General features: G+C 40.8%; 1 protein-coding gene across 1 annotated transcript; it reads left to right on the forward strand.

The window, feature by feature from the left end:
- The first annotated feature begins 814 nt into the window (after positions 1-814).
- AMD1 (adenosylmethionine decarboxylase 1) lies at positions 815-24,019 on the forward strand. Its single transcript, XM_049654175.1, has 9 exons — positions 815-1,249; positions 17,435-17,521; positions 18,576-18,702; positions 19,266-19,368; positions 20,443-20,485; positions 20,608-20,752; positions 21,088-21,180; positions 21,257-21,412; positions 21,819-24,019. Exons 1-9 carry the CDS (start codon positions 1,140-1,142, stop codon positions 21,957-21,959), a joined length of 1,005 nt encoding a protein of 334 aa, XP_049510132.1. The 5' UTR covers positions 815-1,139; the 3' UTR covers positions 21,960-24,019.
- The last annotated feature ends 1,348 nt before the right edge of the window (positions 24,020-25,367 follow it).

Genomic DNA, 25,367 nt, shown 5'->3' on the forward strand with positions numbered 1-25,367 from the left:
TAGAAATAGTTTTAGAAAATAAATTCCCACCCGTTGACCTAATCGAGCACGGAGTTGCCAGTGCTTCACGGCAGCCGCTGAGCTCGGCCAACTCCAAGGCTGGGCGAGCCACATGGTTGGAGGTAGGTAGAGCCCTCCGAGGCTGGGCGCCACGTTGCTTTTCCCTTTTTAAATAGGCAGACAACGCTTCGGGCTATTGTGTAAAAGGATCGAGAACTCCTTTTCCTCGAATATCAGCTAAGGCAGGGGCAGAATTAAAGCGCCTTCTAATCCGACCCTCGGCAACATGTGCGTCACGGACAAATACTGAGTTTTAATGTGTGGCTTCTTTCGTCCTGAGGAAACACATACTTTAGAGAATGGCCAAGTACCACGGCAATCGCGGTGAACTGCACAGGATCAAAACCACCACGCCATCCCAGCAGTGGCCACCGCCCCCGCCGAACCCCGCCAACCCTAAGGATCCACCCATGTTCTCTGCTAACCAGTTTAACGCAGCGCGGCGCACCCTTTCCCCACTCCGTTCCCGTTCTCCCCACCCATTCTGCATTCGACCCCAGGCTCTCAGTCGCCAGCCGGACAACACAGCGCCGTCTCCCGCCCAAGGGACAGCGCGAACCCAAACCGCAGCGCGGCGGGTAGCTCTCCGCGCTCCCGGCAGGCGGGCCGCCAGCCAGCCGCAACTCGGCGGCTGCTGATTGACAGGCAGGAACACCTATGAGCCTCAGAGGCGGGACGCTGCGTCACTTCCTGGCCTTTCGGGGGAGACGGCATATATAAATGCGGTGCTCACGCAGCGCCCTCGCTTCCACAGTATGGCCGGCGACATTAGCTAGCGCTCGCTCTACTCTCTCTAACGGGGAAACAGCGGACTACAAGAGACTGAACTGTATCTGCCTCTATTTCCAACAGACTCACGTTCAACTTTCGCTCACAAAAAAAAAAAAAAAGCCGGGAAAATTTTATTAATCCTTTTTTTAAAAAAAGTTAATATAAAATTATAGCAAAAAAAAAAAAAAAGGAACCTGAACTTTAGTAACACAGCTGGAACAATCCGCAGCGGCGGCGGCAGCGGCGGGAGAAGAGATTTAATTTAGTTGATTTTCTGTGGTTGTTGGTTGTTCGCTAGTCTCACGGTGATGGAAGCTGCACATTTTTTCGAAGGGACCGAGAAGCTGCTGGAGGTTTGGTTCTCCAGGCAGCAACCCGACGCAAACCAAGGATCTGGGGATCTTCGCACCATCCCAAGGTGGGTGCTGGGGGCTGTCGCTGCCTGGAAGGCACCAGCCACGGGCTGGGGTCGGGGGCCCCGGGTTCCCGCAGCCTTCAGGTGGGGGCGGGTCCGCGGGCGGGGCTCGTTTCGGCTGCCGTGGAGGGGGGGGGCTCGGTGCTGGGGGGAGCGGCCGCGTCCACGCGTGGCCCGAGCCGACTTCTCCCGCCGCCGTTGCCGTACCGGGCGCTGCCCGGGGGGAGGGGGAGGAGGCCGGCGCGCCGCGTGCTCAGGTAACGTCCCCCGCGCAGCGTGCGGGGCGGCGGGCGGCGCCACTCGGTGTGGTTTGTGGGCCCGCGCCGTCCGACTTTCCCCTCCGGAGTTGGCGGTCGGGACCCCGGGTGGGGGCGCCTTGGGGCCGCGCGGGCTGCCTCCCGGCAGGTGTGGCTCAGAGAGCTTAGTCAGGCGCTACTTCGGGCGTTCCCCTCTCGGGGAGCGGGGAGGGAGGGAGTGGGTTTGAAGCCGGGCTCGTTCTCTCCGCGTGCTTCGGGAGGCGGGGGCTCTCCCGGTCTCGGACTGAGGGTCTGGCGCGCAGGCCTCCCGCCCGCGGTCGGCGCTGGCAGCATGTGGCGCCCGGGCGGCGGGGATTGGGCGGGAGCAGTGGTGTCGCAGTGGCTGGGCCCCACCGCCGCCCTAACGTGCTCTGCACCAAAATCCTTTTCGGGGCGGCCCCGGAGCCCACCGAGGCTGGCCCCGGAGACTCTTGACCTTGGCTGTGTAACCTGTTACCGCGTCGGCGGGTTCCGGGCGAGGTGCGGGGTGGAGAAAGGTTTGTCTAAATGTACGGGCTAGAGGCCCGTCCGAGCCAGGACATAATACCTTTAATGCCTAAGCCTGCAAAGGAATCTGGGGCCCCAGCCTCCCACCCCCGGCAGTCACGCGAGAGCGCTGGGCTGATCGCGCAGAAAAGAAGAGGTCTTCTCGTGGTCTTGGGAAAGCAGAGAGCAAATGGAAGTACAGGCGGTTGCGAAGGTGCCTGGGCCTTTCCCGTGGCGCTCACACCGCTAGGCACTCCTTGCCTTTCCGCGCACAAGTGCGGCGAGTGTGACGGTGCGGCGGAGGAACCGGCGCGGCTGCCTCGTTGAGGCGACGACCAATGAGCTCCTGGGCCCGACCGAGAGCCTGGCCCCAGGGTGTGGGCCAATGGGCGTTTCAGGAATGTAGGCTGCGCTCGCTGCAGTCCCTGACAAAAAGCAACTGGAGAAGGGAATCCAGGCGGACACGTGCTGCCGGGACTTTTAAGGCAGTAGGTCTGTCTTGAAGGATCCTCTTGCTAAAAGCGTCGTGTTAGCTAGAATGTGACAGGTCTCATTTTTCAAGCTTTGTTCGACACTTAAAATGTCTAACGTAGCCCTTCACTATGTGCCAGGTTCAGCTTTAATCACTGTATTATAGGAGGCAGTTACTTACAAATACTGGGAAGCTTAGTATTTCCTCCATTTCACAAAGGGGGAAACTCCCTGGTGGTGATAGGCGTCTGGTGAAACAATTGTGATCAGATAATCTAGAAAATCGTGTCATTGAAGAACTAATAAATACGTCTCTCATAAGGTGGTTAACAAATGGTTTTGCTCTGACTCTTTAAATGTTCTGAAGCTTTATTTGTAAGCACACATTCTTAATAAAGGGAAGAGGGCTTTTCTTCCTTCCAAGTTCTTAGGCAGAAATGCCAGAATTTAAGATTGGGCTTTTTTGCTTAAGTTCCCTGAGTCAAGGAGGAGGGAGAAAGGGTTACAAAAGGGCAGTTTGCTTTCTGTAAGTAAGAACCCACTGTTCCTTTGTACTTTGGTCAGCAGAAATTGTTTTGCTCCCTCAGTGTGGCTCTTAAAATGATGACAAAAGTTAAACCTTCAAGGACAGAATATTGTTTTGTTCGTGATTTGGTGAGGTAATTTTATAGACCTTTAACATTCGTTAAATCACTATCTTGAGAAATTATACCACACTTAAGCTGTTGTAGATAGAGCAAGTAAGAACTGGAAAATCTGTTTAACTGAGAGGTCTTTTGGCAACCTTGGTAGGAACTTTCTCTGTGAGCTGTCAATCAAGCATAAATAAATTGCCTCTGGAATATCTAAATTTGAATTCAGCATTTAATAACTAGCTGTTTGATGTCTCTTCATCTCTAAAATGAAGACAGTACTGGTACCTACCTTCATTGAGTAGTTGTGAGGATTAAGTGGGTTACTTTAGGTACACTACTTTAAAAACTGACACATAGTAACCACTCTAAGTTATTATCTTTGGGGGTTTTTTGTTGTGAGGGGTTTGGGGTTTTGGGTTTTTTTGCTTTTTAAAGGCCATTTTTTTTCCTTTTCCCCCTTTTTAAGCAAACAAGGTTGTAGAAGAAAATATGTCAGATTGTAGTCTAAAAGACTACGTATTAAAGGGTGTCCTAGCAATTTGATGTATTTTGACTCCAGTAGAGGAGATAGTGTCATTGGGGAGTTTTAGATTGCACCATTATAATACATTCTACGAAGTATTTTATCTTTGTAGCCTTATTTTTATTTAATGATAAAATTTTATTTAATGATAAAAATGTTGAAGGCAGAAAGGCCTTATCTCCACTCTCAGTCATCCATTAAAATGCAAACAGACATTTTGTGTAGTGTTTTGTGTCAACATACCACAATTTTTTCATTCTGTTAATGATCTTAGCAGGTTTGCATCCTATTTAAGATATCTTTACTCACTAGAGGTTAAAGAAGATGTTCTTTTTTCCTCCTAAACTTTGTTTTGCTTTTTGTATTTAGATCTGCATTTCCATCTGGAATTGATTTTTATTTTTAATATAGTATGAGGGAATACAATGCACTTGAAGCAAAATTGGCTCATCTTTCCAAGCTTTAACTCCCAAGTTCATCTAGAACTGTTCTGTTAAACATTTCCTACTCTCCTGTAGGCCATTTAGTAGAATTCACCTTAAGTATAATCTGAACAAAGTATGTGATATGGAGAATCTTTTTACTAACTTCTCAAAGGAGACATGGAGCACATTATACAGTTTTTGGTTTTGTTATTTTAAGAAGAAAAATCCTGTCTGGACTGGGTTAAAGAATGCTGGCTAACAATATGGACAATATGGGATTTTTTTTGAAGAAGAAGATCATTTTCTTTTTAATGTTTATTGTTTATTTTTGAGGGAGAGACAGCATGAGCAGGAGAGGGTGAGAGGGAGAGGGAGACACAGAATCTGAAGCAGGCTCCAAGCTCTGAGCTGTCAGCACAGAGCCCAACATGAGGCTTGAGCTGACAAACCGCGAGTTCATGACCTGAGCCGAAGTTGGACATTTAACCCACTGAGCCACCCGGGTGCCCCGCTTAACAGTATGTTTAAGAAAAGCAGCATTCTGGGGCACCCGGTTGGCTCAGTCAGTTGGGCGTCTTCAGCTTAGGTCATGATCTCGCGGTTCGTGGGTTTGAGCCCTGCGTCAGGCTCTGTGCTGGCAGCTCAGAGCCTGGAGCCGGCTTCAGATTGTGTCTCCCTCTCTCTCTGTCCCTCCCCCTGCTCATGCTCTGCCTCTCTCTCTCAAAAATAAATATTTTTTTAAAAAGCAGCATTCCATATCAATAAAGGAATAGATGATGTGTTCTAAAACTGGCTTATTTCACACATTATAGGAAATGGCAGCTATGGGGAGGAAGTCTGTTAGAAAATTAGAAATTTTGAGGAGAGGAAAGGTTTTTTGCTTTTGAATTCATAGCCCTGAGCTATTATTCTTAGTAATGAAGTGGGTTCAGATGGGAAATTGTAGTGGAGGCGAAGAGAATAAAAATTATGGGAAGGTTAGAGGTGTATTATTTGCACAGTTAATGTGAAACTATAAAAACTACAATCTATGGTGGTCATGTTGGAAACAACATTTAGGACAAAGTGGGATGTTCTGCCATTTCTCTCCTTCAAATTTTGTAAGCTACAATTTAAATCACTATCCGTATAATTACTGCTACATTCAGTTGATTACTTTCAACAGGTGCACTTTAAAAAGGGTGGCTTGGAGATAGCAGTTTAAACTTTTTCAAAACTTCTTTGAGAAAGGTAACAAGAGAAGCTTACTTCAATAGGAAGCTTTTCTACTTAAAACCTTTTTACACTAAAAGGTTTCTTGGGTAGGGGTTGTAAATTCCTTCAATGTAAAATTACTGATTCTGCAATACTGTGCAATGATGTAGTCAAGTAAGGCAGGAGTTCTGGGAAAGTTAATTTTGAGGTGTGACTTAGAATCCTTGCAACCAGCCCTCATCCTTTACAAAAAATTAAATTGTAGTTTATAGTGTCTGATCTACTGCATCTTAGTAGGATCCAACTCTTTGGGTGACATGAGTGATAAAACTCTGCTCTGAAGGGTTTCTTCCACCTGCGAGCAGCATTCTGTTCCTTCAGACATTTACTTTGTAAAATTGAGATTAAAAAACATCTAACACGTGGAGCACTTGGGTGGCTCTGTTGGTTAAAGTGTCCGACTCTTGATTTCAACTCAGGTTATGATTTCATGCTTTGTGGGATCGAGCCCATGTCAGGCTCTGCTGCACTGCTAGCATGGAGCCTACTTGGGATTCTCTCTCTCTCTCTCTCTCTCTCTCTCTCTCTCTGCCCTTCCCGTTTGAGCTCTCTTTCTCAAAGTAAATAAATTAAAAAAAAAATTTTTTAAGCATCTAACATTAAATTAACCATTTTTTGTAATTTTCTTTTTTCGAGAGAGAGTGGGGGGAGGTGCAGAGAGAGTGGAATAGAGGATCCCAAGTGGGCTCTGCTCTCAGCCCAGAGTCTGCTTCACATCTTCTCTCCCTGTCTCCCTGCGCCTTCCCTGCTCCTGCTATCTCAAAAATAAACATTTAAAAATATTTTTATAATTTTAATTTTTTTTTAATTTTTACTTATTTTTTTAAAATTTACATCCAAGTTAGCATATGGTGCAACAATGGTTTCAGTAGATCCTTTAATGCCCCTTACCCGTGTATCCCATCCCTCCTTCCACAACCCCCATTAGCAACCCTGTTTGTTCTCCATATGTAAGAGTCTCATGTTTTTGTTCCCTTCCCTTTATGTTCATATGTTTTGTATCTTAAGTCCTCATATGAGTGAAATCATATGATGTTGGTCTTTCTCTGACTAATTTCGCTTAGCATGATACCCTCTAGTTCCATCCACGTAGTTGCAAATGGCAAGATTTCATTCTTTTTGATTGCCAAGTAATATTCCATTGTATGTGTATATGTGTTTGTGTGTATATACCACATTTTCATCCATCCTTTGGTGGACCTTTGGGCTCTTTCCATACTTTGGCTTTTGCTGATAGTGCTGCTGTAAACATTGGGGAGCATGTGCCCCTTCAAAACAGCATACCTGTATTCCTTGGATAAATACCTAGTAGCGCCATTGCTGGATCGTAGGGTAGTTCTATTTTTAGTTTTTTGAGGAACCTCCATCCTGTTTTCCAGAGTGGCTGCACCAGCTTGCATTCCCACCAGCTGTGCCAAAGAGATCCTCTTTCTCTGCATCCTTGCCAACATCTGTTGTTGCCTGAGTTGTTAATGTTAGCCATTCTGACAGGTGTGAGGTGGTATCTCATTGTGGTTTTGATTTGTCTTTCCCTGATGATGAAGGATGCTGAGCATTTTTTCATGTGTCAGTTGGCCATCGGGATGTCTTTGGAGAAGTGTCTATTCATGTCTTTTACCCATTTCTTCACTGGATTATGTTTTTTGGGTGTTAAGTTTGATAAGTTTTTATAGATTTTAGATACTAACCCTTTATCTGATACGTCTATGTTGTTTGTAAATATCTTCTCCCATTCCATCGGTTGCCTTTTAGTTTTGCTGATTGTTTCCTTTGCTGTGCAGAAGAAGCTTTTTGTTTTGATGAGGTCCCAATAGTTGCTTTGGTTTCCCTTGTTTCTGGAGACATACTGAGTAAGAAGTTGGCTGCGGCCAAGATCAAAGATTTTTTGCCTCCTTTCTCCTCTAGGATTTTGATGGCTTCCTGTCTTACATTTAGGTCTTTCATCCATTTTGAGTTTATTTTTGTGTATGGTGTAAGAAAGTGGTCCAGGTTCATTTTTCTGCATGTCACTGTCCAGTTTTCCCAGCACTACTTGCTGAAGAGACTGTTTATTGGATATTCTTTCCTGTTTTGTCAAAGGTTAGTTGGTCATACGTTTGTGGATCCATTTCTGGGTTCTGTATTCTGTTCCATTGATGTGAGTGTCTGTTCTTGCACTAGTACTATACTGTCTTGATGATTACAGCTTTGTAATACAGCTTGAAGTCCGGAACATTTAAAGATATTTTAAAATGATGTGTACATCCAACATGGGACTTGAACTCCACCCTGAGTTCAAGGGTTGCACACTCCACCAACTGAGCCAGCCAAGTGCTGCATTGGGTTATTTATTTTTGTTCTTGTGGAAGTTCCTTATATATTCCTAATGTTTACCTTTTATCACCTATTTGATTTGCAAATATTTTTTCCAATTCTGTATTGTGTTTTCACTCTTTTGAATGCTTTCCTGTGATGTGCAAAAGTTAAGTTTGATAGTCCCATTTGTCTTTTTTTGCCTTTGTTGTCTGTGCTTTTTGTGTCATATCTAAGAAAGCACTAACAGATCCAGTCTACTGAAGCATTTCCCCATGTCTTCTAGGACTTTTGTAGCTTTAGGTCTTAATTTTTGTCTTTAATCTATCTTAAATTAATTTTTGTAGATGGTCATAGGAAGGATCCAACTTTATTATTTTGTGTAAACACCCAGTTTTCCTAGCACCATCAGATGACCCCCCCCCACCCCCCACCCCCCAATTTTGTAGTTTTGGCACCTTTGTTGAAGGTCATTTGAGGCATTTACTTACTATATTTAAAAGTATGGTCAGTTGTCCATTTGGGGTCTTGTTGAATCAGATAACAAGTCATTTTAGTTGTTTCTTTTCCCTTGTAAACACTCCGGCTTGTTCTGTTTTTATTAAATCACAGACTCTTTAAGAAAACTTTAAATATAGGGGTGCCTGAGTGGCTCCGTTGGTTGCATGACTCTTGATTTAGGCTCAGGTTATGGTATCACGGTTAGTGAGATGAAGTCCCGCTTATGGTCACTATCAGCACTGAGCCTGCTTGGGATTCTGTCTCTCTCTCCCTGTCCCTCTGTCCCTCCCTGCACATAAGTGCACTCTCTCTTTCTCTCTCAATAAATAAACTTTTGGGGTGCCTGGGTGGCTCTGTCAGTTGAGCGTCTAACTTCGGCTCAGGTCATGATCTCACAGCTCGTGAGTTCAAGCCCCACATCAGGCTCTGTGCTGACAGCTCAGAGCCTGGAGCCTGCTTCAGAGTCTGTGTCTCCCTCTCTCTCTGCCCCTAACCTACTCGTGTTCTGTCTCTGTCTCTCTCAAAAATAAATAAACATTTAAAAAACTTTTAAAAAATAAGATTTTTTTAAAAACTTTATTTTTAACATTTTATTTATTTTTGAGGGACAGACCAAGCACGAGCAGGGGAAAGGCAGAGAGAGAGGGTGACTCAGAAACCGAAGCAAGTGACTCAAATCCGAGCTGTCAGCACAGAGCTGGACTCTGGACTCAAACTCATGAACTGTGAGCTCATGACTTGAGCCAAAGTTGGATGTTTAACTGACTGAGCCCCCCCAGGCGTCCCTAAAAAAAAAAAATTAAATATAAAATATAAAATTTTGCTTTTCTGGCATAGTGATCTAAGATTATTCAATCCATGTACTGTTATTAGTAAAGAGTATCCTATTTTGGGGTGATACATGATCTGGTTGTCTGGGATCCAATAAAGCTTTATTTACAAAAGGAGGCTTGGGGCGCCTGGGTGGCTCAGTTGGTTGAGTGCCCGACTTTGGCTCAAGTCATGATCTCATGGTTGTTGAGTTTGAGCCTTAGGTTGGTGTTGGTTTTTCACCTTTCTTTTCATATACATGTATTGACATTTTTGGTTTTATTTCTCTCACATCTTGCCCCTTGATTTATTCACTCTCTGAAAGCCTGTGGGCTATTCTAAGATTGTCTTTTTGATTGATAAACCATCCATTTGTTTTAACAAGTGTTGTGGGTTTTTGGGTTTTTTTAATGTTTATTTTTGAGAGAGAGCACGAGCGAGGAAGGGGCAGAGAGAAAAGGAGACACAGAATCCGAAGCAGGCTCCAGGCTCTGAGTTGTCAGTACAGAGCCCGATGTGGGGCTCAAACCCACAAACCATGAGATCATGACCTGAGCTGAAGTTGGACGCTTAACCAACTGAACCACCCAGGCACCCCAAAGTGTTTTTTTTGTAATGTTGATTTATTCTGAGAGAGCACCTGTGCATGAGTGGGGAGGGGGCAGAGAGAGAAGGAGAGAGAATCCCAAGCAGGCTCTGCCCTGATAGCACAGAGTCTGATATAGGCTCGAACACACGAACCAGATCATGACCTGAGCCAAAACCAAGAGTCTAGATGCCCAGCCAACTGAGCCACCCAGGCACCCCTAAAGTTTTTTAAAGCAATTGTGTTCTTTCATACTGTGACTTTGAAAAAATACTAGATGGTTTCTATTAGGTGAGGAAGAGCTTCGTTGCAAAAATTATTAACTAATGAGTGAGTGCAAGAGCATTCTGGTGTCCCTCAAGGTGGAATAAGCACACTGTCTAGCGTTTACTAAAAACTTTGGACAGAATGCATGGATTGCATTCTGAGGATTCTGGAAAGTAAATGTTAGCAGGTGAATTGGAGAAGGAAACCATAACTCAAAATAGCACTGAGACAGCTATGATTTCCTGTTTTTTATTTCCTTTGGTTATCTCTTGGGGTGGTCTGAAAAGCTGCCAGAAGCTGGTAACCGCACACTAGGTGCAGACAAAAAGAGCTCCGAAAGAGGGCCAACCTGGTCCAAGAGAGTGGGGGAAAATCTTTTTTGTTTTTGTATTGCTTTGCTTTGTGTGTGTGTGTTTTGGCCAGAAGAACTGTGGTCCCAAAAGTAAAGAGCATCATGGATATATCCCTGTTGCTATTTTTTCTTTTCATTTCCCTGTTTGGCCAGAGAGGGACAGATAGTCAAGGCAGAGTGGAGAGAACCAAGAATTGGGCCCTCACCCTGAACCAGAAATTGTCAGCAAGATTATGGGGAGGAGAAAGATGAAGAAAGTGATCCCATAAAGATTTATATGAGTACCACTGAGCTGCTCCTGTATGGATTTGATCACAATTTATCAAAGGCTTTGAAAAGTGATAGGTCACCTCCCAGTCCCAGTCTGGCCACTGGGTGACAAGCAGGGCAGATCTGAATACCATGGCAGGGGCTTTCATAACTAAACAGAAATCATAACATATAACCCATAGAAGTTGGGTAAAAACTTGAAGACTGAACTTAACCATTTCAATTGCCTGCTAAATCAATTTTTTTTAATTACTTTTTTAATGTTTGTTTATTTTTGAGAGTAAGAGAGGGAAACACAGAGTGTGAGCAAGGGAGAGGCAAAGAGAGGGAGACAAAGAATCCTAAGCAGGCTTTAGGCTCCAAGCTGTCAGCACAGAACCCGACATGGGGCTCAAACTCACAAGCCGTGAGATCATGACCTGAGCTGAAGTCAGATGCTTAACTGAACCACTCAGTTACCCCTAAAACAGTTTTTAAAAATCAGCATGCTCCATAGGATTTAAACAAGATTTAAAATTATATAACATGATCAAAATGCTAAGGATGCAATCATAAATTAATAACAAATCACCAAGAAATTCTCAGCATCCATCAAAGGAAAAAGACTGCAACTTCAAGGTGATGCAGATCAAGATTTACAAACAGCTATCATAACCATTCCATAAGAAGTAAGAGCGATTTTTTTTTTTTTTTTTTTTTTTTTTGGTATGTGAGAGAGACAATCTGAGGGGGGTAGGGGCAGAGAGAGAGGGAGACACAGAATCCAAAGCAGGCTCCAGGCTCTGCGCTGTCAGCACAGAACCTGATGTGGGGCCTGAGCCCAGGAACCGTGAGACCATGACCTTAGCTGAAGTCAGCCATTCAACCAGCTGAACCACCCAGGTGCCCCTTGAAGTAAGAATGAATACTCTTAAAAGGAAAGACGAAGTCTTAGAGAAATAAAAGAAAAAAATTTAAAAATACAACAGGAAAGGGGCACCTTGGTGGCGCAGTAGGTTGAGCATCTGACTTTAGCTCAGGTCATGATCTCGCAGTTTGAGTTCAGGCCCCACGTTGAGCTCACTGATGTTAGTGCAGAACCTCCTTTGGGTCCACTGTCCCTCCCCACCTCTCCCCTGTTTGTACTCTCAAAAAAAAAAAAAAAAAACCAGGAAAATAACTACTGGAATAAAAAGTTTATTGGGTGGGCTTTAGTAGAATGGAGATGACAGAAGATTGACTGAACTTGAAGATAGATCAGTAGGAGTTACCCAACTTGAACAACACAGAAAAGATTGGAAGAAATGTCCCAAAGGTCTCTCAGGTTCTGTTCAGACCAAAAAGTTTAATATGTTTGCATCAGCAGATTCCCCAGAAAGAGAAGGGTGTGTTGCAGGAAAAAACCTGAAAACAGAACTATGTTCATTATAATGAGTAGATTCTACAACTAAATTATTTGGCCGTGAAATGAGTAAGTTTCATTTATGTAGATTAAAATAAGATGGCATTTCAAGTGGAATGATCTAGTTAACAAGATAAACTTACCTTTTTAATAAGAATTGCCCTCTAAATACCTGAATTATTAGCGTGACAAATTGAAACAGTAAAGGATCATGTAACTATTTTAAATTTAAAAATTTTAGGGCTGTAGCGGGGGGCCTACCTGGCTCATTTGGTAAAGCATGTGACCTTTCGATCTCAGTCACGGATTCAAGCGCCACGTTGGGCATAGGGATTACTTTTTTAAAATAAATGAAAATTCTAAGGCTGTTACTTCTCCAAATGTCCATAAGACCTCATCAGAATAATTACTTATTGCCAAAGTCAACAAATATTTGAGGACCTTCTATGAGCTGGACTAGGCACTGGAGATAAAAACAATACAACACAAAGTCCCTAACTACATGGAATGAGTGTAGTGGGATTGGCATGAATACCAAAATAGCCACACAAATACTAGGTAAGCATTCTGAGGTTTTTTTTTTTTTAAACATTTATTTATTATTGAGAGACAGAGTATGAGCATGGGAGGGGCAGAGAGAGGAGGAGACACAGAATCCGAAGCAGGTTCCAGGCTCTGAGCTGTCACCACAGAGCCCCATGCAGGGCTCGAACCCACAAACCGCGAGATCATGATCTGAGCCAAAGTCGGACACTTAACCGACTGAGCCACCCTAGGCGCCCCAGCATTCTGAGTTTTAAAACCCTTTGAGGTGCCTGGGTGGCTTAGTCAGTTGAGGGTCCGACTAAGGTCATGATCCCAGTGGGGTTGTCAGATTGAACCCCATGTCGGGCTCTGTGCTGAGCGTGGGACCTGCTTGGATTCTCTCTGCCCCTGCCCCCCACCATTATGTGTGCACGTGCTCTCTCTTTCTCTGTAAAGTAAAAAAACCTTTTAATGACATTTGGTCTGGTGGGAATAGTGAGGTGATTTGAGCTAGAAGAAGGGGGCTGAGGACAGGAGTTCTAGGTAGGGTGAAATCCATTCCAGCAGTACTCTCACTCCCACATGGCATGATATGGGTAAATTGAGTTTATGGTGCCCTATTTCTAGGAATGGTTGGTGGAAAAGCCCAGTGTGACTGAAATACTGGGAATGGGGATAGAGCTAGTTACCTGTATATTTTGTCTGTGTGTTTTATTTATTTCAACTGTTCTTCTGATACAGTGTCTTTATATTGCAAAATTTGAGTCAAATGAGAAGGGGAATGCCAGGAGATATGAAGATTAGATAATAGTTTATTCTCTGGGTGTAAAAAAGGATCACTCTGTAATGAGGGGACCTGGAACTGTTGAGGGATAGATTGACTACTGAAAATAAAGAACGTAAGCTTATAGTGACTGGGATTCCTAGCCCCTTACCCTGTTTTGCCTACTAGAAATCTTAATGCTCTTTAGGCAAGAGAATGGAGTATTTGGGTAATCTGACTTGCCCAGGAAAGAACTTAAAAAAAAAAATAGTGATAGGGAAGGAGTTCCACAGTGAAACCACCCAGTCACCGTGCCCTGCATAAAGGCCTGCAGTAAATACACCCCATCCGGGTGTGTAGACCTTCTGACTAGCTAAGTCTTAGTACCCTATTCTTGGCCAAGAATCACTCAAAAGAAATGCTGAAAGGAAACAGTTGGGGGAAGATCTAAGGATAAATTAATGCATAGAAAACCAAACCAAATGAAAAAGCAGGACAGCTTTTAAATCCAGAGAAAAACAAAGTTATACAAGAAAGAAAAAGTTCATGGAGCACAATTAAAAGTCTTAACATACTGTTAACACTGCTGTGTGATTCATGAAAGTTAAGAGAATAAATCCTAAGAGTTCTCATAGTGGAAATTTTTTTCTTTTTTTGCTCTTTTTATTGTATCTGAGATGGATGCTAAACTTACTGCAATAATCATTTCACAATATGTAAATCAATGCTGTAGGCCATAAACTTACATACAACGATATGTATGTCACTTACAAAACTGGGGGTGAGGGACTCAGCATGGATAGTGAATAAAAACTGAGAAGGGGTGATAGGACTCAGTAGCATGGCCAGTGAGTGTAGAATTCTAATGGGTGAGCTGAATTCTAATGGGAAGTCATTAGGTAAGATCTAAATTAGATAAGCTCTGAAGAGAGACCCCTGTGCTTCAAAATTCGACTTAAAGCTTCTTGTATTTATAGTGTATTAATTATAATTAATATTTATATTAATATTGTATTAACATTATTTACCTTTGTGTTCAGTATTTTGGACACAGTATTTCTTTTTTTTTTTTTTTTTTTAAGTTTATTTATTTTTGACAGAGACAGAGTGCTACCATGAGCTGGGGAGGGACAGAGAGAGAGGGAGACACAGAATCTGAAGCAGGCTCCAGGCTCTGAGCTGTCAGCACAGAGCCCGACGTGGGGCTCGAACTCACAAACTGAGATCATGACCTGGGCTGAAGTCGGATGCTTAACCGACTGGGCCACCCAGGTGCCCCAGTATTGGAATTCTTATTATAGGTAAATTTTGTATGCATTATGTAATTTAATCTTTATTAGTCCTGTGAAGTAGGTCTTATTGCCCACCAGATATTTAAAAAAAAAAAAAAAAACCTTGGGACACCTGGGTGGCTCAGTCAGTTGAGCATCTGACTCTTGATCTCAGCTCCAACTCAGCTCTAGTCTTGATCTCTGAGTTTTAGGGTCGTGGGTTCGAGCCCAGGCATGAGGCCTACTGGAGGGGGGAAAAAAAAAAAAAAGCCTATTTATGGAATACTGGGTTCCAGACACCTGGGTGGCTCAGTTGGTTAAACATCTGACTTCAGCTCAGGTCAGCTCAGGTAATGATCAGATCAGTTGGTGAGTTTGAGCCCTGCATTGGGCTCTGCGCAGACAGCTCAGAGGGTGGAGCCTGCTTTAGATTCTGTGTATCCCTCTCTGTGCCCCTTTCCTGCTGATCCTCTTTCTCTGTCAAAAATAAACATTAAAAAAAAATTTTTTTTAGAATACAGTGGGTTCTGAAATGCATACATTAGTGAATTTTGAGTCTTAGAAATGGGAAAGCCCAAGCTGTTGCTTGGCTTCCTAAAATAAGAGGATTCAGATGATCAGTTTGTATTGTTCAGAACTGCGTCTTAATTGCAACTTATTTTCTTTCCTAAATAAAAAATTGTACCATTTTAAAAATTTGAAACAAACTGCAAAAATATGTCCCACTCTAATGTGTATTTAAGTTTTTTCAGATAGGTGTCAGTACTGTTCAATTTAACTAATTTGCCCAACGTATTAATGTAATCACTGCCTTCTCTATTGGTCACATAATTGCCCACTGGGCCAGTAATAATCTCTTCTAAAAATGATGAAACAGGCACAAAATGCTGGTAGGATTGATTGGCACTGTGCTTGATTTTTTTTTTTTTTTTTAATTTTTTTTAATGTTTATTTTTGAGAGAGAGAGCGAGCGACAGAAGCAGAGACTGAGAATCCTAAGTAGGCTGCTGTTAGCTCAGAGCCAGAGGCAGAGCTCTATCTCATGAACCGGGAGATCATGACCTGAGCAAAATCAAAGGTCAGATGCTCAACCAACTGAGCCACCCAAGGCGTCCCACCTGTTTTTGTGCTGGCTGTGTTGTTGAGGATTTCTTTCTTTCTTTTTTGTATCCTTTTTTTGGTATTATTTATTTTGAGAGAGAGCACAAGTGGGGGAGGGACAGAGAGAAGGAGAGACAGAATCCCAAGCAGGCTAATAATCCGTATCATTAGTCCAGAGCCCCATCGCACCCCTCAAGATCATGACCTGAGCCAAGATCAGGAGTTCCACACTAACGACTGTGGCACCCAGCACCCCTGTTGAGAATTTCTTAAAGATTCTTAACTGGATAAGAAAACTAACCATAATATGCTCTTTTGGGGGGTATTCAAGAATGATCTGCCAAACATTAAGAGCCTTAAAAACATTTCTAGCCTTGGGGCGCCTGGGTGGGTCAGTCCATTGATCCTTGGTTTTCTGGCTCAGGTTATGATCTCACAGTTCGTGAGTTCAAGCCCCACATGGGCTAGCTGCTCTCAGCCTGTCAGCACAGAGCCTGCTTTAGATCCTCTGCCCCCCCCCCCCCCCCCCTCCCCGTCCCCTCCCCCCCCCCCTTCCCCTCCCCTTCTTTCTCCCCCCCCCCCCCCCCCCCCCCCCCCGCTGACTCTGCCTCTCCCCTGCTCATCCATGCGTGTGCGCTCTCTCTCTCAAAAATAAATTTAAAAATACTAAAAACACATTCCTAGTATGTTTTTTTAACTGGTAATTTTAAGTTTGTCCTGTGGAACTGTTTTATGTATTTCTGTTTATAGTGGGCATGTTAAAGAGGAAGCACTTTAAAAATTTTTTTTTAATGTTTATTATTTTTGAGGCGGGGGGAGGGGAAGAGAGAGAGGGAAACACAGAATCTAAGCAAGTTCCAGGCTCTGAGCTATCAGCACAGAGCCTGATGCGGGGCTTGAACCCACAAGCCATGAGATCATGACCTGAGCTGAAGTTGGACGCCTAACCAACCAAGCCACCCAGGCACCCCAAAAAGGAATCACTTCTTAGGTCTCAGATAAATTAAAACTACTTTATTTAGTTATGCCTATTTGACTTCCATTTTGCTGTCTATTACCTGTACTTAACAGACTACTTTGTTGAAATGGACATTTCCTGATCCTATTAAAGAGCTTGTAGTGTTCCCAAAATTGCCAGCAGAAGCCATTTTTCAAGTTTTTTATGTTCTTAGACTTTAGACACCACTAGGTATTATGATCATCAGCTGCCAATTTGATAGAAAATAGTATCTATACACTGAGTACCAGTTTACTTGCTGTCAGGCCTTTAAATCTTTTTGCCAGGCTAATCAGTGAAGAAATGGTGCTCTTTAAATTGTAATTCCAATAGTAAGGTTTAAAAATCTAAGAATTTGAGGGGCGCCTGGGTGGCTCAGTCAGTTGAGCGTCCGACTTTGGCTCAGGTCATGATCTCGCAGTCTGTGAGTTCAAGCCCCGCATCGGGCTCTGTGCTGACAGCTCAGAGCCTGGAGCCTGCTTCAGATTATGTGTCTCCCTCTCTCTCTGCCCCTTCCCTGCCCATGCTGTGTCTCTCTCCGTCTCAAAAATAAATAAAAACTTAAAAAAAAAAAAACTTAAAATCTAAGAATTTGATAGACAAAAAACATCCCATTTTAACTTAATTTCTTTACTGGCTTGCTGGTGAAAAGGTAATGATTTTCCTTGGTTTATGGGCCTTTTTAATTTCCTCTGTGCATGGCTTACTCATTTTGTCATTTGTTTTTTCTTAATAAATTGTAAATAGTGTATAATTTCCAGTTTTCCAGTTTACTCTTTGTTATTGAGTGGATATGTCGATTATAGATAGACTTTAGAAATAAATCTAAATATTATTCATAAGAGAAGATGGAACAAGAATGTGACAACATAAAAAATCCATTGTGTAAATTGTTAGAACATTCAAGCGTGAGAGTTTTATAATTTTTATTCAAGTAGTGCTGTTATGACTTAATCACATTTTTTTGTGTGTTAAATAATAGATCCGAGTGGGACATACTTTTGAAGGATGTGCAATGTTCAATCATAAGTGTGACAAAAACTGACAAGCAGGAAGCTTATGTACTCAGGTAAGTCCTGCAAAAACCAGCTTTTTAGCTACCTAATAACAGTCTGAACCATACATTCATTACATGGAATCTCAAATTGTTCCTCTGGATTTTAGTTCTATAATCATTTTTACTTTGAGAAATATAGTATAAAATAAAGTTTTTTTGTTTGTTTGTTTTTAAGTTTATTTACTTATTTTGTGAGGGAGAGAGAGAATCCCAAGCAGGCTCCACGCGTCAGCACAGAGCCCAACACAGAGCTCAACCTCATGAACCCTGTGAGATCGTGACCTGAGTTGAAACCAAGAGTCTGGACACTTAAACTGAGCCACATAGGCACCCCTAAAATGTTTGCTTTAGATGTCCCAGTGTGTTCTGAAGTTTTACCTAATAGCTCTTCAAGATGGTTGCCATCTTTACCTCCTTGTAGTTAGCAGAAAGTATCTGTAAAAGGTGGTAGAATGGCATTGTCCTTTTGCCCTCAGCCCCAGATAGAGAGGCCTTCCTGTTTAGTGTATGCCTCTCAATGTCAGAACTTCGAGCAAAGTGAAAACCTAGCTTCTTCCTGTAAATACAATTGCTATAATAGAATAAAGCCATTCAACATGTTTATAGGTACAAAGCTAATTTATTCAATGAAAATACTAATTTCTTATACGTGTTAACAAACATTCCTTTTCTTCATGGAGCTTATTATCTAGTGAAAGAAATAATGAGATGGTTACAGAAATATGTGTGAGAGTGGATAGTACAAGGTGAGACATGAATTTAGTAAATAATATCCTAAGATAGGTGAGGTGAGGAGGAAAGTTTAATAGTAAAAGGGGGTTTGTATAATGAGCTAATATGCTTTGTACCTGATTCAAGACCTGTTTGTGGGGTTCTAGAACCTTAAGCTCATTTTTGTATACTAGAAAGGGTGGGATACTGTAGTACATTTTATGCTTCCTTGAGATCCTCACATTTTAAATTAATAGCCAAATTTTAGATTGTAAATGATAATCCAATAATAGATGAATTGTATCTCAGTAATACATAAACGCCATTATAACATTGTGACTTTTTCCAAATGCAGTGAGAGTAGCATGTTTGTCTCCAAGAGACGTTTCATTTTGAAGACATGTGGTACCACCCTCTTGCTGAAAGCACTGGTTCCCCTGTTGAAACTTGCTAGGGATTACAGTGGGTTTGACTCAATTCAAGTAAGTAATCAAACATTTAATCCTTTTTTCTAGACAAATGTTAGGGTTCTGTGATATGCCTAGTAAATAAATTTTTGTATACTTCTTAGTTGTAGTCACTGATTTTTTTGAAACTAAATGTATACACGTTCTCAAAAATCATTGTTTCCATGCCTATTTAAAACCTCAGATCCAAAATTACTGCTCTAGAAATAATGTACCTTGTTTCTACTGCTGTTAAGACCCATCATGTATAGATTGGGTATTTTTTAGTTTCTAGAAACTCAGAGATGTGATCTGCATTCTTAGTACATTGTTGATACTCTTCTCCAGCTTAAATAAAGTTGGTCTGTATGACAGTAATTCATGGATATTGGTCTGAAACCTTGCTCTGACACCAGGGCCTTCATTTTTGTTTGTTGGCCAGCAAAAGATCACCTATCTTTTAAACCTATTAAAGGGAAAACATGTTAAATTTCATTGGAGAAAATATTTATAGATTTGATTTTGTTATGCATATGCAGAAAATAGTTGACTAGGAAAGGTGATAGAATTCTGTGTATGAAGTTATCTGTCTTTTTCAGAGCTTCTTTTATTCTCGTAAGAATTTCATGAAGCCTTCTCACCAAGGGTACCCACACCGGAATTTCCAGGAAGAAATAGAGTTTCTTAATGCAATTTTCCCAAGTAAGTTTAAATAGAATTGAAACTTGTTTCTTTAGAGGTTATATCCTTTCAGAGATCTTTTTATATTTGTGAAAGCATATGTATGCAAGGATATATATTAAGGATAAATATGTCAATAAAATTAATTACAAATTCTAGAGTGTATATATGCACGGTAAGGTCAGTATTGACAGGATGGAAGAAGAAAATGAATTGATAACTTGCCAGAAGGAGACATGATCTTTGTCTAGCCAGTTGCTCTAATTTGTATCTAATTTAATGGTTATGAAGGCTGTGCTCTCTTCCTTCAGAAAAAGGTATAGTGACTTCATAAACCCATGCTAAGATGCTGTTCCATATAAGAAACTTGGGCTTGGCATTCTATTCAGGAATTGAACTGGCTTAAAAATGATAAACACAGATCATAGTGTCACTTCAACCAAATTGGCAAGATTTTCTTCCATTTACTAACTTTTTATTTATAGGCCGTCCTTTTTGAACTTCAAGGTCAGGGAACTAAAAGTTATCTAATCTAATACCCTTAATACACTTATATTCTAGAAGAGGCTGAAAACCTAGGATGATTTTACTAACTTGGCACAAAACCATTCACAGGCATGATTGAAGATTCCCCCCCTCCTCCCTCACAGACATGATTTGAAAAGAAAGTCCAATTTCTATCCTGTTCTTAATCTAATATGAAACTATACAAGGCTGTATCAGTGCCGAGTATAATTTAGTGTAAATATCTTCCAGTTAATTTACTGTGTTAAATGAGGCTTTGGAACAACAATATGGAAGGAACATAATACATAAATAACTTGTATTTACGTGGGAGTGTAGAGAAACAGGTGATCAAATTCCATTTCCTTAATGGAGTTTTAGGGGGAGAGGGTGAGCCATACTTTTCTCAGCACTCAGACTAACTCCCTAGTTGAAGTATATCTCTAATGATTTTTTTTTTTTTTTAATGGGATGATGAGATCCTGCCTGCTTGGGAGGGAAGCACTATCACCCTAGCTATTGGAAGAGTGGAGGCTAAAGTATCCTATGAAATGGAGCTGTTAAATTTATTTTATTCTCCTCCCTCAACAGATGGAGCAGCATATTGTATGGGACGTATGAATTCTGACTGTTGGTATGTTGGACACAGTTCTATGGGGGTTTTTTTGTTTTTTGTTTTTGCCTATATAGGATTTATTTTAAATTGCTATTTGTCATTTTCAGAAACTTTTTTTTTTTTTTTTAACTTTTATATAGGTACTTGTATACTTTGGATTTCCCAGAGACTCGGGTAATCAGTCAGCCAGATCAAACCCTGGAAATTCTGATGAGTGAGCTTGACCCAGCAGTTATGGACCAGTTCTACATGAAAGATGGTGTTACTGCAAAGGATGTCACTCGTGTAAGCATTTTCAGGAATTCTTCTTTAGGACTAAATATTTTAACTCAAAGTGTATTCTTTTCTTCTTTTTTCTTTTTTCTTCTTTTAATGTTTATTTTTTATTTTTGAGAGAGAGAGAGACCGCATATGAGCAGGGGAGGGGCAGAGAGAGAGGGAGACACAGAATCTGAAGCAGGCTCCAGTCTCTGACCTGTCAGCACAGAGCCCAATGTGAGCTGAAACTCACAAACTGAGAGCATGACCTGAGCCAAAGTCGGATGTTTAACCGACTGAGCCACCCAGGCCTGTAAGTGTATTTTTCAAATTTGTATGTAATTCAGTCTTTCCTTTCCCAGGAGAGTGGAATTCGTGACCTGATACCAGGTTCTGTCATTGATGCCACACTGTTCAATCCTTGTGGGTATTCGATGAATGGAATGAAATCGGATGTAAGTAATATTTTGCTTAATTATTAAATATTTAAGTGTACCCATTTCATTATTAACATAAAACTGTTTCTCTAAGGGAACTTATTGGACTATTCACATCACTCCAGAACCAGAATTTTCTTATGTTAGCTTTGAAACAAACTTAAGTCAGACCTCCTATGATGACCTGATCAGGAAAGTTGTGGAAGTCTTCAAGCCAGGAAAATTTGTGACCACCCTGTTTGTAAATCAGGTAATTTGTTTTATTACTGACAATAAAATCTTACAGAAAATGAGGATAGTGAATCATGTCATAAAACGTATCCTAAGATGGCATGTAACAGCAGATATCTAGAAGTACCACTGGGTGAGGTTATTAGTAGAAGCGATGCTTTGTTATTGATTAGACTTGGTCCTTGTTTTATATCTAGCCCAATTAATGGGTTCCTTCTGTCCTGTTTTCCCTGTAGACAGATGGGGAGGTGGGGGGACAACATAGGATGATGCCCCTCTCCATCCACTCACGGGACAGCTAAAGTATTCAAATGCCACAGTTTCTTTAAGATAGTAGTCTTAAATACTTTTTAAGTGACTGTTGTGTTTGAAAATACTTCTGCAGATTGGAAGCACTAATGATTGGTTTAAATTCTTTTCCCCAGAGTTCTAAATGTCGCACAGTGCTTTCTTCGCCCCAGAAGATTGAAGGCTTTAAACGTCTTGATTGCCAGAGCGCTATGTTCAATGATTACAATTTTGTTTTTACCAGTTTTGCTAAGAAGCAGCAACAACAGCAGAGTTGATTAATAAAAATGAAGAAAAAACGCAAAAAGAGAACACACATAGAAGGAGGTGGTGGCTGCTTTTTAGATATTGATACCGGGGGCCGTGCTTTCCATAACCACCACCTTGTAGCTGCAGAAAGCCCTAGATGTAATGATAGTGTAATCATTTTGAATTGTATGCATTATTATATCAAGGAGTTAGATATCTTGCATGAATGCTCTCTTCTGTGTTTAGGTATCCTATGCCACTCTTGCTGTGAAATTGAAGTGCATGTAGAAAAAACCTTTTACTATATGAAACTTTACAACACTTGTGAAAACAATTCAATTTGGTTTACGCACAATGTAATATTTCTCCAGGTATCATCCAAAATTCCCCACAGACAAGGCTTTCGTCCTCATTAGGTGTTGGCCTCAGCCTAATCATCTGGGACTGTTCTATTAAATTGCTGCCAGGATTTTACATCCAGTTACCTCCACTTTCTAGAACATATTCTCTACTAATAGTACTGAAACCAATTTCTACTTCATACAGATGTTTTTTGCAACAGTGATTAAAGTTTATCTTCCACGAGTCGAGTCCTCTTCAGAAAATGATTGCAGTTACCCATTTTGTGTATTACTATTTTAACATTATTGCTTCCTGTACCTGTACTTCCTTTAATTGATTTCATTCCTTGCCATGGTGTCTTGCCTCCCGACCCCTCCCCCCCTCAATAAAGCAATATACTGTTACACTGTGGGTTTATACTAATCTTATACCCGGGAGGGGGAAGGGGAATGGACCCTGGGCTTAATTTTATTTAAAGGTCAAAGGAGTTTGTCCTCCTTTTATATTGGCGTGGACTCTTTTGGGAGATAGTGACCAAAATAAACATGGTGATTAGCAAAGAAGACACATAAATTTTATTAGGGTATACTGGCAGAACTGTTCCAGAAACTGTATGCCATTCTGTATTCCCATTAATGAGATTAGCTTCTCATGAGTACCATGCCTTTACTAACTTGCTAAGTGGTTGTGTAAAAGAATTTTTATCGCTAAGTTTATTGGCAAGGAAATAAAGATAAAGGTTGTATTGGATTTAGTAAGTCATCTCAGATGATTTACCTTAACTTTTGCTTTTAGCAGCTATCTCCAATAATTTTCATTCACAGTATATCATAAACTTTGGTTCAAAATGGAGTCTGTCTTTGCCATGTTATGACTTAAAGTTCTTTGACTTTGTGTGATGCATTATGATGGTGTTCTGACTTCCTGGTGTTCTTTCACCATGGTTTCATAGGATCAAGTGAAACTTCCCCAACTGAGAACTGTTCAGGGTATTCAGACATACAGTGAAGCAGAATGCTATCCATAAGACATAAAATTCCAGACGTTTATGGGAAATGACTAAAAATACAGGCTTTGAGGAGTTGGCATCTTTTAGGTATATTTGCAAATACTGGGATATAAGCAGCTGAGAAAAAGCAAAGTTGACTAAATTTTGTATTCTTGTCCTCAAATTTTTTTGATTCTTTCTGGATTGTTGCAGTGATGTTTTTTTGTTCCTTCCGTATTTATAAATGAAACACTTTTTTTAGTGTTTCTAAACATAAAATCTACTTGGTTTGAAATCAAGTGGTTGGAACACAAATTTTGACTTTTATTTTAAGCATGTTGATTCAAAGTTTCATTGAAGAAACTTTCAGTCAATGGATCAGTTTGATTCTGTAATTAGCACACAGTACCTAATTAATGTTTTGTACTGTTTGAGGACCAATGCTCAAAGTGGATTTTGTTCTTGAACAGTGTCCCAGTAGATTTGATGACATTTGTTGGCTTGAGGTCTGATTTTTTTTTTTTCTAATAGATTTAAGATTTCTATCTAATGTTGAAAACTGCACAAATTTGTATGGAATAAAGCCTAGAAAAATTAAAACTGTAGATTGAATAGTAATCAAAATTAATCCTAGTGTGTATGATGGAGGAGGGAAAATTTTGGTGCCATAATTTCTCTCTTCGTGGTGTTGGACTTAAATCAGTTGAAATGTATTTCTGTACCACAATTTAAGCTTCAATAAAAGTTTGCTTAATTCATTGTCTAGTGACATTCAAAAAGTTTTTTGTTGATGTATTTTTTAAATAGTATAGACCAAATACTAGCCATCTGCAATTTTTATAATTTGAGGGAATTGGTATTTGGTGGTTATTGTCCAATGTTTGAGTAATCATGAAGACAGAAGATCTTTAAGCTCCTGGGAGAATAAGTAATTTATACTCAGATTTAAACATTTCTTATTAGTGGCTTCATAACTAAAGCTTAAGAGAAATAGCTGGGCTATATATATACCAGGATATCAGAGTAGAAGAGGTAAGTGGTAAGAATAAAAAAGTGTGTTTGTGAGTTTGGAGTTAAGTCAGAAGTTTGAAGGTGAAATGTTCCAGGTTTTATAGAATAGGCTCTTAATAGGTGAGGGAGAACAAGCTATAAACTTAACTGGAACAAAGTTATAAGCTTGATCATTTTTGCCATGTAGGTACATGTCTCATGATCACTTATTTGGCAAAATTTCAGTTCTTCAGTCCCTGTCTATAATCTGAAAATTGGAATCTTATAAAAATGTGTATTCAGATCTTTTTCAGAGAAAAGTATATTAGAGAATATTTTCTAAAATGTGAGTAGAAAGGGGGTTGATCCTAGTTGTTACATATGTGATGTGTGTAATACCTCCAATACCAGGTTCTTTCACAAGAACAGGTAAGTGAGCAATGATACTCAGACACCTTAAGTTGCAAATATGATATTACACTATGAAAGGTAAAGAACCTTATTTTCATTGTCCTGGCCAGGTAACTTGCACCAATTCCTCACTTCCCACCTTCAAACTTGGTATTTCCATCCCCCCTTTTATTCGTGTTAAAATGGAAACTGTTCCTTTGGAATCTGTCCCTTCTACCTTGAGAGACTTTGTAACAGCTCTCTGCAGGGTTTAGCTAGAACACCAGAAAATAGATGAGATTTGTAATTCAACATTTTAATTGGAGAATTTTCAAATATATAAAGTAAACAAAAATAGTATATTGAATGTTCATATCCTACCTTAAACAGTACTCAATTCAACTTTGATACATCTATCTACACATTTTTGTAGGTAAGATTTAGAAGTTGAAATCTGCAGATCTTAACTACAATTCAGGAAAATGGACACTTTATTTAGCTCCCATCCATGTAGGGACAGAAGGTTCACTTAATTCCTATTTAGGCAACTCTACCCCACCCCAAGTTAATCACTTTTCCAAAATTTTTTTTTTTTTTTCCACCATAACATAGGGTCCCACCTGCCCCACTCTGGAACTTTATATTAAATATAAGGTATATACTCCCTACAGTGCTTTCATTTGGTATAAAGTTTTTGACGGGTTGAACCATGTATTCCTTTCTGCCA

The sequence above is a fragment of the Panthera uncia genome (genome assembly GCF_023721935.1).
Source record: "Panthera uncia isolate 11264 chromosome B2 unlocalized genomic scaffold, Puncia_PCG_1.0 HiC_scaffold_24, whole genome shotgun sequence".
Taxonomy (NCBI): Eukaryota; Metazoa; Chordata; class Mammalia; order Carnivora; family Felidae; genus Panthera; species Panthera uncia.

What these genes read in the sequence shown, in the direction of transcription:
- AMD1 (XM_049654175.1), top strand. Translation starts at nt 1,140, where the DNA reads ATGGAAGCTGCACATTTTTTCGAAGGGACCGAGAAGCTGCTGGAGGTT. An exon ending in GATCTTCGCACCATCCCAAG is followed by an intron (nt 1,250 to 17,434) that starts GTGGGTGCTGGG and finishes GTTAAATAATAG; the next exon opens with ATCCGAGTGGGACATACTTT. An exon ending in CAGGAAGCTTATGTACTCAG is followed by an intron (nt 17,522 to 18,575) that starts GTAAGTCCTGCA and finishes TTCCAAATGCAG; the next exon opens with TGAGAGTAGCATGTTTGTCT.